Genomic DNA, 12,356 nt, shown 5'->3' with positions numbered 1-12,356 from the left:
GGGCCTCAGACTCTGTGTGGGGATCAGGGTGGGCAGTGGCAAGCCCCCAGAAAGTCAGGGAAGCCCCGTGGTTCCAGAGAACGCTCTGGTCTTGCCAAGCTCAGCTTCCTTCTACCAACACATAGTCAGAGGCCCTCACTCATCATTTCTGCTTTCAATCTTTTTTTTCTGAGGACACACGCAGGAGTTTCGTTTTCTTTTTCCCCAGAATGCTGGTCAGGTCAGGCTGACTAGGCTTGTTTCTGGAGTGTGAACAGCAAACACCCACCCTTCGCAGCTGCGGGAGCACCCAGTCCGGCCACGCAAGGACACCCTGCCTCCACCCAGCCTGTCCGTTCCAAGCCGCGGTGCAGACGCCTCCAGGCTCCCAGCCGCTGCAGCCAGGATGGCCCAGGCCCCTGGGGACCCTGATGAAAGAGGTACTCTCTTCCTTCCAAGCAATAGTAGGCGCTCCCAGCGGGATTTGCACCTTTCTTTCCAGCTCCTTTCCTTGGCTAGATGACAGCAATGATAGCCGACAGTACCCCAAAGCCCTGTGGCCGCGGGAGTCGAGGGGACCCCAGGGTCTGCCCTGGGCACCTTGTAGCACCCTCTGCACACCTTTCAGGAGCCCCCGGGGGCAAGCCCAGAGCTGTTTCCGTTTTATAGACGAGGTCACTGAGGCCCCGCAAGGGGGACCCCAGGCCGCATGCTGACACTGGGGTCTGAACACCTGGCCTCACACTCATTTTAAGAAACAACAGAAGTTGCTTTGAGAAGAGGCGGACGTGCATGCCTGTGTCTCCTAGTACTGCAGATAACACTTCACTCCTGGAAGAAAACCCAAGAAAAACGAGCCGTGTATTCTAGAGAGCTTGTGGGCTGTGGGCTGTCGGCTGAGGGTGGTTTTACTTTTTGTTTTTTTTAATTCTGTTATCATTTGCTGATTTACTCCTCACTACAATCTTCGAGGTAGCTGCTCTCATCCCCAGTTCACAGATGGACAAAGTGAGGCACAGAGAGATCACACGGATGGCAGAGAGGGGGCTCAAACCGCGGAAACCAGCCGTCAGAGAACAGAAAAGAGGACGAATGGGGGACTGGGGAGGAGGGCCAGCAGTGTGCGCCCAGGGCCCCGGGCTGGTTCCCCGGTTTTTGTGGTGCTTCCACAAGGGGGACACGCAGGTACTTGTCACTCAGTGGCTGAATTTAACTTCTCCCTCCTGGCTGTTCCTTTCCAACCTGTCGCTTACACCTCATCCATTTTACAACCTTCCTTTTACGGACACACCAGCCTGAAGACTCAGTGCAGGAGGCCAGCCAGCTCTATGGGCTCGGCCCTCACTCTGATCTCCGACCCCACGACCCCCCTCGGCTCCTTTGAGGTTAGGGGGTGGAGGAGGAGGGAGGGGAAGAGGCTCACCCAAGGGCAGGCTTTTCAAAAATCAAAACTCTTTTCAAGACAAGGCAAAGCCAGGCTTGCTGTTGATTGGATGGGGATCCCCGGCCGCCAGAGTGGTGAGTGAAGGGGTGGATGCCCCCAGGCATTCTAAATGCACTTCACCTGCACCCAGCACGGATGAATGTGTCCTGATCCCAGAGCGAGCCTCAGAGCCCAGCTGTAGAGTCAGCCAATGGATTACCCCTTCCCCCACTAGGGAAAAACCCAGAAGGCAAAGGATCGGGCTGCTGCCCTGCCAAGGGGCCCCAGGTCTTCCCCAGAAGGACCCTGCCTTGCGTTTCCCGTGGGGTTCTTGGGGGCAGAGATTTCCTGGCAAGAGGCTGGGCTGCCGCCCATGGGGCTCCTTCCAGCTCCCCAGGCACTGTGTGCGCTCTGTTCTCGGCTTCCCAAAGAGCCGCAGGCTTGGGTTTGTGGGAGCCCGTCTGAGAGGAACAGGGGCCGTTCAGAGAGCTCCTTCTCCAGCCTCTGGGTCATTAACCTCAGGTGGGGAAATGGAGACCCAGGAGGAGCTGCCCATACCCTGCCCTGCGTCATCTGGGCAGACACCTGTCCTTGTGCTGGGCAGACCCACTCAGACACTCGTTCGTTCAAATGCTGTTTCCCGAGCACCTACTCTGCTCCCAGCACTGTAGTAGACACCGAAGATACTGCAGTGGACCCGGCAGTCACAGCAAGGGGGTCCTTGGAGACATTCTGCCGGGGACCCCCACCCCCCCACAGCACCCCAATCACTCGGGGCATCTATGATGCTCCCCAAAAGAGATGGTGTTTGAGTGAGACCTGGAGGTTGAGTAGATGTTGGGCGGGTGGAGGGGGGGAGAGCGTTCCTGACAGAGGGAGCAATGTGTGCAAAGGCCCAGGGCTGAGCGGGCTGGAAGGAGCACGGCCGGCTGGCACTTGGAGGGAAGCTCTGGCTGCCGAGGGGAGGGTGGGCTGGAGGGATCCCGACTGTGGTCAGCGGAGCTGCTGCTGTCCAGGAGATGACGATGAAGAATAGGAAGGCAGAGGCACAGAGGGGAGAAGAAGAGGTTCGAGAGAGAGCCAGGAACAAGGTTTCCAGGACTCTCTGTAACTGGGCACCAGGGAGAAAGATCCGTTTCTGAGTGTCTTTAGCTTTCTGGCTTGGAAGAATAGACGCACCACTGATGTGGATGGAGAGCCCACGAGGAGGGGCAGGTGCCGTAGGGAGGTGGGGACAGCAGGCCTCCCAGGAGGCACTTTGTCTCCCCCCAGTTCCTGCCCTCCTGCCCTCACTCTACCCCACCCCGCTACCCTCCCCTCCCTTCTGCTCTGAGGATGTCTGAGGGCTGAGTGTCCCCCCCCCCCCCCCAAGCACTCACACCAGGCAGAGGACGCTCAGGAGGCTGGGGCACCTCCTCTGGTCACCAGGCTGTCCGGCCACGGTCATTTCTGACCAGCGCATGTGTCCCTCCCTGAACAGTGGTGTTGTTAGTGAATGTCTGCTCAGGTCCCTGCCCCTCCATCTGCCCTGGAGGCACCTCCCCTGCCCCCGAGCTTCCAGCCCAGGCTCCGTCGGGGGGGAGATTCAGTCCCCTCTCTGCCCCTCTCTCCTTCTCCCAGACCTTGAGCAGAGGATCCTGCAGGTGCTGAGGGATGCTGGTTCCCCCAGGAAGTCTTGCCAGTTGGCAAAGGAATGCCAAGTGCCCAAGAAGAAACTCAACCAGGTCCTCTACCGGATGAAGGAAGAGTCCAAAGTCTCCCTGGAAGGCCAGGCGATGTGGGGCCTGGGCAAGGGCAGGACTGAAGTGGAGCCCGCAGAGCTGGCCCAGCCCAGCCAGGGTAACTGCCCCGGGGAGGGGGACGGGGGGCCCAGCACGAGCAGTCCTGGCAGAGGACAAGCGGGGCCCGGGCCTGGGTTCGAATACAAGCTCCGCCTCTCAAGGGTGCGTGGCATCCCCCGGCCGTGCCCTGTAGATCTGCTGCCCAGGGTTGCGAGAGGGTGAGACGCAGAGGGCCCAGCCTCATGCCCGCACGTGGCGGGCGCTCAGCAAAGCATCAGCAGTAACACTGTTGACAACTGCCACGGTAGTAATAAGAGTAGAACAGACTTGGCTTACCCTGGGTCCCAGAGTTGGCATTGGTCGGGCGCTCCCACAGCCCCCGGGCGTAAGTGGATGGCACTCTTCCTCTTTGCCCAGAGGCGTGAGTTAGCAGCAAAGCCGGGGGTATGGAGAGCGACAGGGCAGGTTTGAAGGCAGGTTGGTTTAACTCTAGACTCTGAGTCCAGATCGCCCGCGCACCGGGGCCACGGTTGAGCGGCCCGCCTTTGTCCAGTGGCGTCCCCATCTCCTCTGCCACCCCTCATGCCCCCGGCCACTCTTTCTTCCTCCAGCAGAGAGGCCCCAGCAAGGTGCAGTTACAGTTCCACAGGAAGCTGGCTCTCGGCTCACTCAACAGCGTAAGCATCCCACTTCCCCAAACTCTCCTTGGCCACTTGAGATGTGACTCTTGCCCCGCCCACCAAGAGGTTCCCACAGAGTGTCCGGAGGCAGGACTCAGCCTGCACAGTGGAAGAAGCTAAATGGCTGAGAAATCTCTCTGATCCGCGGTGGCACCTGCCATGGGCCCCTCCCATGTGCCCGGCACCGTTCAGAGCAGCGTATGTCCACCCCGCGCCCTAGAGCGGGCTCTGTGCTGCGCTGTTCTTACGTGCCACACGTTTCAGATGGGGAAACTGAGCACAGGGGGTCTGGTCGGCCCAAGTGTACACAGCTAGCAAGCAGTGGAGGAGACTCACTCCGGGCTCCTCCTTTACCACCCACTGCCCTGCTTCCCAGAGGAAGACATCTACAGGATTCTGGAAGCCCATGGGCCCTGTAAGGCCCTGACCATCTCCCAGAAGCTGGGAAGGAAGACAGCAAAAGAAGTCAACCCAGACTTGTACGCTATGAGGAGGAAGCATCTTGTGGACTTGGATGAGAAGTCAAGTACATGGGCAATTTATCAACCAGGTAGGTCCTTACCTGCGGCCCACACCTGGATGGGGCGGGGCTAGAAGAGAAACCTTAACATCCAATGCTTGTGGGCGCCCTGCCCAGCACTTTGCCAGCTCCAGCTTCCTTGTCAGACCCTCACAGAAGCTTGCAGTGGTCTTGTTCTTGGGTCACTAGAAGGGGGTACCAGGAGGGTGGAGTTGGTGCTGGTGCTGGTGGGAGTAACCGAGGAGGGCCTCCCGGAGGAGTGGCCTGAGGCTGTAGTTGCAGAAGGCAAGGGGCCAGGAGGGGAGGTGACCCACTCCTAACTATAGCAGCCCTGGGATGCGGGGCTCAGCCTGAGTTTGCTAACAGTTTTCTGTCAGCACTTTGCCCAACTTGGAGTTTTGAGGTTGCTGGAAGAGAAGCCTGGGCTCAGACCCCCACAGGGTGGGGGCCCGGGGGACTTCTCCCTCAGGTGCAGCAGGCATGGGCCCTACCTAGCACTAGGGGTCCACGACAATGTTCTAATTTCTCTTAAAATCAGAAGAAAAGATGCGGATTGTAATAGTAATGAAGAGTTAATCATGACTCCAGCCTGGATCACATTTGCCTTTATCCCACCACTGTCGTAAGTGGTAATTTTGAATATTTTTTATGGAGGAAGGTACCCACCAAGGCACAAGAGCTGAGGGCCCACAAAGGTGGGACGTGGCCCTGTTTGTGGAGCCGGCAGAACCCCAGGCAGGTGCTCACATGGCCTGCGGGATGATGCACAGGCTCACGGCGCCCAAGGGAGGGGAGGTGTCCCTGCATTGCAGGCGTGATAACATGACAGCCACCAGGTTTTAAACACTGGTGAAAAAATCCCAATTCTTAAAAATGCCATGTGAGCCAAACAAAGCTTATCCAGTGGCCAGAAATAGCCCACGGACGGCTCCCTGCCGCCTTCACTAAGGGGAGAGAGGTCCTGGAGCTCAGTGGTCAGGGGATGCCTCACAGCGACAGGGACAGAGGATGAGGTGGGCAGTGAGGCTCCCAGGACCCTCCTGGGGGTGGCAGAGGATGCATAGGTAGGGTGACCGCCCCGGGGACATCTAAGCAAGGCTCATCTCTGATACCCGGGGGTGGGGGGGCTTGTTAAACACGCCAGCTCCTGGGTCCCTCCTTGGACATCCTGACTCAGCACCCTCAGGGTGGACACCAGGGCATCTGTGTTTTAACAAGCTCCACCAGAGATTTTGTTGCTGCTCTCGGGTATTGGGAACCTCTGACCCCCAGAGAGGTGCAGAGGGCTGGAGTGGAATATGATTTTGCAGATTCGGGAGGAAGAAATCTGGCCACTGAGATTATTTACCAGAAAAATTTAATCAACATAATCTGTCAGAATGGACCAAATAACCACATTTCCATTGACAACTCTGAAGCCATCCAGATTGGACATGGGAATGTCATCATGAGACAGGCGGCCTCTGGAGAGAATAGTAAGTCCTCGGAGGGACACCCACTCCCTGTAGGTAGGGGTACCTGCTCCATCCGGGTGGGAGCAGAGAGGGCGAGTTTCAAGCTCCGAGAAAGGGCAGCTCTCAGATCTCCAAGGTCATCCTTTGGGGCCTTCCTGAGAGTGAGGAAGTCTCCCCTGGTGCCTGGATCAAACCTCTCCTGGTTTCCCTTCATTCTGATACCTTTTGCCTTGGTTTCAATGGGACCTGATGTTTTGCCATGAGAAACAACTCAGTATTCACTCTCCCTCAGTAGAACGTCACAAGGGTCTTTGTAGTGTTTCGTTTGTTCTGAGATACACTTTTCCCCCCACATTTTAACATCTTAGAAACTGGGTTGCATCTTACCAGCGGCATCCTACTTTTGTTAAAATACAGTCCCGCACAGGAGTGCCTACTCCCGGCCAGGCACTGGGGTGAGAGGGCACACGGCCCCCATCAGACCAGCCATGGAACACGAGTGACAGCACCAGCCCAAAAGTTGGACTCCTCCTTGTGACCTCCAGAGAGACCTTCCCCACCCCACCCCCAACTCTGGGATTTTGTTTCCCTGGCAGTGAAATGAGGAACTTTGCTTTTCTAGATCAATGTCTCCCCGACCTTAGTCCTCTGGGCTCTGCCCTCCCCAATTTTGGCCATGCCCATGTCTGATTATATACTTAATGTCGGTAAATGGCTTGCCTCTTTATTCTACTCAAATTTATTTTAAAGTTAACTTTTATAGCATGGCCTTAAGTTTAAAACCAGAAAGTTTACTATAAAGATGAATACTGAGAAGAAAAAACAATGTCAAGGCTGTGAATGCTCCCGGTTGAGGGGTCTTAAAGATACACCAACACCCAAGGAGACTTGCCCTCGTGGGTTCAAAGGATTGAGAGCACCAGGGAGCAGAAGCTGCGCTCACTGACTGGGGTTCATAAACCCAGTCATAAACCCCTGGGGAGCCCCACACTACTTGTGTTACTGGGCCCACCTGCTCTCCATCAATGGCCTGAAACACTCATTCCCAGTCCGCAAGAGCTCACAAAGAATTCAGAGGCCTGTCTCCTCTGTCCAGCCAGGACTTTGTGTGTGTAGGGGGGAGGGGGCGTCAGAGGGTGGGGGCCTGAGGTCATGTTGCTGTGTCCCCTGCTAGGCTCCATGGCTCCCCTCGAACTCCCCCCAGTGGCGCCAGCTGATCCCTCAACTCAGAGTTCCCCGGCTGCAGCCTGGGGACCCCAGGACATCCACTTGGAGAAGTCTGTGCTCAGACGGGTACAGATAGGACATGGCAACAAGATGAACCTCAACGGTGCCCAGGCCAAAGGCCCTGCAGCCTGCAACCCCTTGGGCAGCCCCCCAGGTAACCCATCCTGCCCCCACCCCACCCCATCCATCTCCTCGCTGGATAGAACTGGAGCCATTTTTTGCAGGGAGAGAGGCACGATGGGAAATCCCTTTCCTTCCGCCTGGAGGCTGTCTCACAGAATAGAGTACGTGGGGCTTTAGAGTTAGCACTCAGGCTCCCACTCCCTACCACCCGCCCTCCTCAGGAGACCGGTTTCCTCGTCTGTGCAGCAAGCGTGGGCCAGCTGAAGCAGGTCAGAGGAGATGGCCAGCCTGGAATGGCATCTAAGGAGGGGGGACCGGAGCCCTCTAAGTACTTGGGGCCCTATTAAGTGCTATCCACAGTGACCAGAGAGCCCAGGCTAAGTCCTCCCCAGCTCTGATAACCCAGAGACAGGCTGGGGGGCAAGAAACAGCAGGGAGGCCGGGGACCCCCAGAGGAGAGTTTCCAGGAAGGAGAAGCCGATGAGTTTGGGGAGTTCCATGGGGTCCAGCCACAGGGGTCTGTGGTGACCCGAGGGGACAGAGGAGCTCCAGGAGTAGGAGGACGGGGTACTGTGTGCAACTCTTGTCCGAAGTTTGGATGGGAAAGGAGCCAGGTGTCAGGGGCTGGGGATGGCTACGGCCACGTGCAGGTTTTAACCACAGGTGGGGATGGTGTTCCAGAGCTGCGGGGAAGCCAGCAGCAGAGATGGGAGCAGGCGGTGGCGGGGAGGTGGAGGGGAGGTGGTCGAACCCCAGGGGAAGGGCACGGGAGGAGGTGACGTCCATGCCAGCAGACCTGGGTGGCAGAGAGAGCTGGCAGCCCAGGCTGTGTGCAGAGGTGCTCAGGGAGGCAGGGCCTCGGCTGTGGCCTAAGCCTGGCCTGGCTTCTGGGAGGAGAGTGGGCCAAGGAGAACTTGAAAGCCAGGCTGAGTGTCAGGGCTCGGGGCCACCATCCTGACATCTCTGTCATTGGCTGACCCACAGCCTCTGCCACCGCTGAAGGCCCAGGAGCTTCGTTCGAAATTCGAATGCCCCAACCAGGATCTTCCTCCAAGGAGGAGATGGCCCAGAGAGTCCATATCAATTCATGCTTCCTTGAGGACATTGCCATCGGCAACAGCAACAGAATGACTATCAGCTCGGAGACAGCTGGTCCAGGAGGAGTTGCAAAGGAGGCAGGAGGGACCCTGGGGAGCCAAGCAAGGATGGAGGTGAGCCTGGGGCAAGGTGGGCCCTGTGTTCTCTATTTCTCTCTCATCCATCTACCCATCCACCAACCCATCCATCTACCCATCCACCCATCCACCCATCCACCATCCATCCATCCATCCATCCATCCATCCATCCATCCATCCATCCATCCATCCATCTATCCATCCATGCATCCATGCATCCATCCATCCATCTGTCCACCCACCTATCCATTCATCCATCTATCCGTTTATCTATCCATCCATCCACCCATCTACCCACCTATCCACCCATCTATCCATCCATCCAACCATCCATCCACCCATCAACAGTTGTTCTCGAATCTCCCATTTCCCTGAGTCTGGAAGGCAATAGCGGGTCACAGCAGAGAGCAGCCCTGGAGTTAGTGTGTGGTGTCAACTCTTTTTAGCCAAGTGACCTAGCCCAGCATTTAGCTCGGAGCCTGTTTCCCCATCTGTGACAGGAGGATGGTAATTGCCTGTGGCTCCTGGTTGTGGCGAGGACTGGGGGAGCTTGGCAGGCAAAGCCTGGGCACTGTGCCTGGCCCCACACGTGCCTCCAGCACCATGAGATATCATTACCATTGGCGTTATTTTAGGCCTCGTGGCAGGCGCGGGGGTGCCCCCACAGTGAGTGAGGGTCTGTCTCAGAGAGAGGCTAACTTGTTGCAGCAAAGAGACTGTCTAACCAGAATGGCTCCAACCTGCCAGAGGTTTAGCACACGTGCAAGGGGGGCCATCAGGCTGGTGGGAGGCACAGACCCCGGTTCCTTCCGCCGAGGTGCTGGGCCATCCCAGGGGCTCTGGACTTGTCTGTGGGCAGAGAGGCTACAGAGGGCCAACCATCCCCCTTTGACCAAGCACACCCACGCTCCTGGCTTCAGTTCAAGGGCCTGCACTTGGCCTCAAGGGGGGCTGGGAAATGTCACTTGAGCCCGGCTAAGACTCAGGGGATGGCCAACAGGATGTCACAGGTGCAGTTAGTCACCCAGCCACTGCTCCTGCCCCTGGATATGGAGCCAGGTGATTCCTGGCAGGTGACACAGGCAGGAGCAAGGTGGCAGTGGCCGGGGGAGGGTCCATCCAGTGGGTGGACAACTGTGGGCAACAGGGGAGAACAGGATGGTGGGTGGACAGAAGTGTGAGTGTGACCCGTGCACGCTTCAAGGATGGCAGAGGCCAGAGCACAGCTCCACGCCTGTGGTGGCTGGTGAGGACTTTGGCGTCTGTCCCAAGGCTGTCGGGAGCCACAGAGGGGCTTTGAACAGGAGAGAGTATGATGGGACTTCTGCCTTCAGCGTGAAAGAAGGATCAGGAGGAGGATTGCAGCTCCCGACTCTCTGGGATTTGGATGAAGGAGTCATGCCTTCCCCCATGGTTAGAAAACCTAGACTAGACTTCGCCAGCATCCACCCGCCGGCACCCACAGGTCTGTGGGCATTTATGTTGGACGCCAAGAATGTCTTCCCACCCTGACGACCATGTCCTTGAACTTCCAACAGCGAGAGGAGTCAGTAGAGAGAGGGCACCCTCTTCCCCACGTCCCAGAAACCTCCAAGGAGGCACACAGGGACCTCGGGAGTCGTGGGCGCCCCCCGCCACCTGATCTTAGGCAGGACCAGCCAAGACTCCTCTTTGGGGGAAAGAAGCACAGCCCTCTGCATTTGAAAAATAGCTAATGCCCCCTCCTCTGTCCCTCCCCAAGGGCTCAGCATTGGCACTGACAAGGCCTTTTTCACTCTGCACCCCTACCCACCCACCTCCCTGGCCTGAGGAACATCTAACTTCTTACTCAGGTGATGGGCAGGATCCCATCCCAAGACATGTAAGGCCTGGCAGGCTTTCCTTTCGGGGGAAATGACTAATCAGGGTCTGTCAGTGCTGTGGAGTGTGGCCCCCTCTTTGGGGTCTCTGTGAGCTGAGGCACCTGGACGGGCCATCAACAGGGGCATGGGGGCTCTCAGCTGCCCGCCTGCCCGGTTTGCTGCTGTGACATCCTGATGGGACCGTGGACATGACTTTGGGGGCCCAGTGCAACATGGAAAAGTGGGGCTCCTGATTCAGCTTCATCAGCATTTCAAGACAGAGCAGAGCTTTGACATGAGTCCAGGGTCCCTCTGAACATGGGCCCAGACCACATGCCCATGAAGCTGGCCCTCCCTGGAGCCTTCTGGAGCAGGACCCCTCCTCTAGTCCGTACCCCGCCCGCAATCACTCAGACCCCTGAGTCTTCCCAGAAATAATGCTGTAGCCACCTTAGAGCTTCTTCCGTCTTTCCAGTATCGGGAAGAAGCAGCTCATTCATTCATTCCCCAGTTCTGGCCCCGTGCTTGCCCTGAAACGCTCCCTCAGGGGGACGCATAGCCATGAGCAAGTCAGAGAAATAGTCCGGTAAGGAAGAGAGGCAGCTCACAAGGCAATAAAGCCTTTCGGAGAAACTCCGGCACAGTAAAAAAACAAACAAACAAACAATAAAACCCGGGGAGGGGTGGGCAGCCCATGATGGGCGAGCAGCTGCCTCGGCAGGGCAATCAGAGGAGGCTCCCGGAGGAGGTAGCATCGAGCTGAAGTCTGAGGGGAGGCAGCCAGCCAAGCGAAGACCGGGGGAAGGCAAGGGCCCCATTCACAGTCAGTCCAGGTAAGAGAAGACGGGGCCCCGGAGAGCCAGATCGCTTTGCTTATTTGAGGCAAGGGGCCCACGCGTCCCTGTGGCAACATCTTCTCTTCCCAGGATCCTCCCTCTGAAGGTGCAGTGCCCGGAAGTCAGTCCCCTCACGACCGTGGCCAGGCCTCGCCCGACAATGACGGCATCTTGACCTTCATCTCCCGCCTAGAAGCTCTGACTCTTGAAAGCAGGGATCCCCGAGCTGCGGAAGACAGTGGCCGGGTGGACAGAAGCCCAGACGTGGACTCCCAGCGGCAGGTGGAGTCCAGAACAAACAGCTAGGCTCTCTCAGGAAGAGCAACACCAGTGAGCCCTTGGTATTGCGCTTTCTGTGTTTCGTAAATGTTGTTTTCCACCTTGTTGCCTCCTGACACATGGCCGGTGAGAGTCAGCGTTCGGGCCGGGCCTGGCCTGGGGCGTGGCGAAGGCATGTCTGTCCCAACTGCCTCCTTGGCCCGCCTTCCATCATGGCTGCCCATTCTTCTCTCACTCAAGACCTGACTTCCTCAAGGCCCATTGTGGCTGCCTGACCTCTTTCCCACCTGACCTTTCTAGAGCCGTCCTACCTCCACTTTGATCTCTCAGGATTTCTTAGCTGAACTTCCGGAGAACAAATCCCTCCCCTCGAGGCCCCAGCAGAAGTCACTGGCCAGCCCACAGGTCAGGTGACCTCTGCTAGCCAACTGTCAGGGGATGCTTGTCATACACCAACGTGGTGCTTATGGGCGGACTCAGTTCCCTCGGAAGGGTTGTGGGCACGGTGGCATTTCCAGAACAAAGGAGTGGGGTGGGGTCTGGGGGACACTTGGGAAGGGACGAAGGGAGGAAGATAGAGGAGGATAGAGTGGTCAGCCAGGCAGGACCGTTGCGGAAGAGGACTCACATCGTCCACTTGTTATGTCCGTAACACACACACAGCTCCGTGCCCACTACCCCTCCCAGTGCCACACCCGCACCTCACTCTCTTTTGTGTTTCCTCCTCTGGACCATGGATGTCCAATGCCCAGGAGCCATGTTTCCTGCAGCTAGCGTCTGCCTTCGTGGAGGAAAGGCTGGCTCATCACGGAGCCTCAGTAAAGAATGTCATTGAACAACCTTTTGTCTCTTTTCAATGCGACTGGGAGGATCTTGAGATCCTTGACACGTTGATCAGTGCCTGGACAAATACACAGCACTTACAGTATGTCCCTTCAAGGGGAGCCCTAAGGCATTGTTAGAGCCCCTGGGTCCGGTCATTCCTGCTTCTTTGCACGTGTCCGTTAGATGAGCTGATGTATCTGTCCCCTCCGTGTG

The 12,356-nt window shown here is 57.4% G+C and overlaps 1 protein-coding gene across 3 annotated transcripts; it reads left to right on the top strand.

The window, feature by feature from the left end:
- Window positions 1-217: 217 nt before the first annotated feature.
- On the top strand, window positions 218-12,153 carry ZBP1 (Z-DNA binding protein 1). 3 transcript variants are annotated; one of them, XM_045885997.3, is made up of 8 exons: window positions 218-419; window positions 3,023-3,241; window positions 3,795-3,860; window positions 4,240-4,413; window positions 5,694-5,858; window positions 7,012-7,218; window positions 8,172-8,398; window positions 11,130-12,153. In XM_045885997.3, the coding sequence occupies exons 1-8, from the start codon at window positions 386-388 to the stop codon at window positions 11,343-11,345; spliced, it is 1,308 nt and encodes a 435-aa protein (XP_045741953.1). In that variant the 5' UTR covers window positions 218-385; the 3' UTR covers window positions 11,346-12,153. The 3 variants fall into 3 exon arrangements, with proteins under 3 accessions (XP_045741953.1, XP_045741952.1, XP_045741951.1); XM_045885996.3 differs by having other exon boundaries at window positions 218-3,241; window positions 3,798-3,860; XM_045885995.3 differs by having other exon boundaries at window positions 218-3,241.
- The last annotated feature ends 203 nt before the right edge of the window (window positions 12,154-12,356 follow it).

This window comes from Mirounga angustirostris, unplaced genomic scaffold (genome assembly GCF_029215605.1).
Source record: "Mirounga angustirostris isolate CCGP_5_RB_7025 unplaced genomic scaffold, mMirAng1.0.hap1 SCAF_10, whole genome shotgun sequence".
Lineage (NCBI taxonomy): Eukaryota > Metazoa > Chordata > Mammalia > Carnivora > Phocidae > Mirounga > Mirounga angustirostris.
This window is presented reverse-complemented; position numbering and strand designations above follow the sequence as displayed.

Bases quoted from the DNA above. Each gene is read 5' to 3' on its own strand.
- ZBP1 (XM_045885995.3), top strand. From the start codon at position 2,863: ATGTGTCCCTCCCTGAACAGTGGTGTTGTTAGTGAATGTCTGCTCAGG. The intron at 3,861-4,239 runs GTAAGCATCCCA...CCTGCTTCCCAG, and splicing joins CTCTCGGCTCACTCAACAGC to AGGAAGACATCTACAGGATT. The intron at 8,399-11,129 runs GTGAGCCTGGGG...TTCTCTTCCCAG, and splicing joins GGAGCCAAGCAAGGATGGAG to GATCCTCCCTCTGAAGGTGC.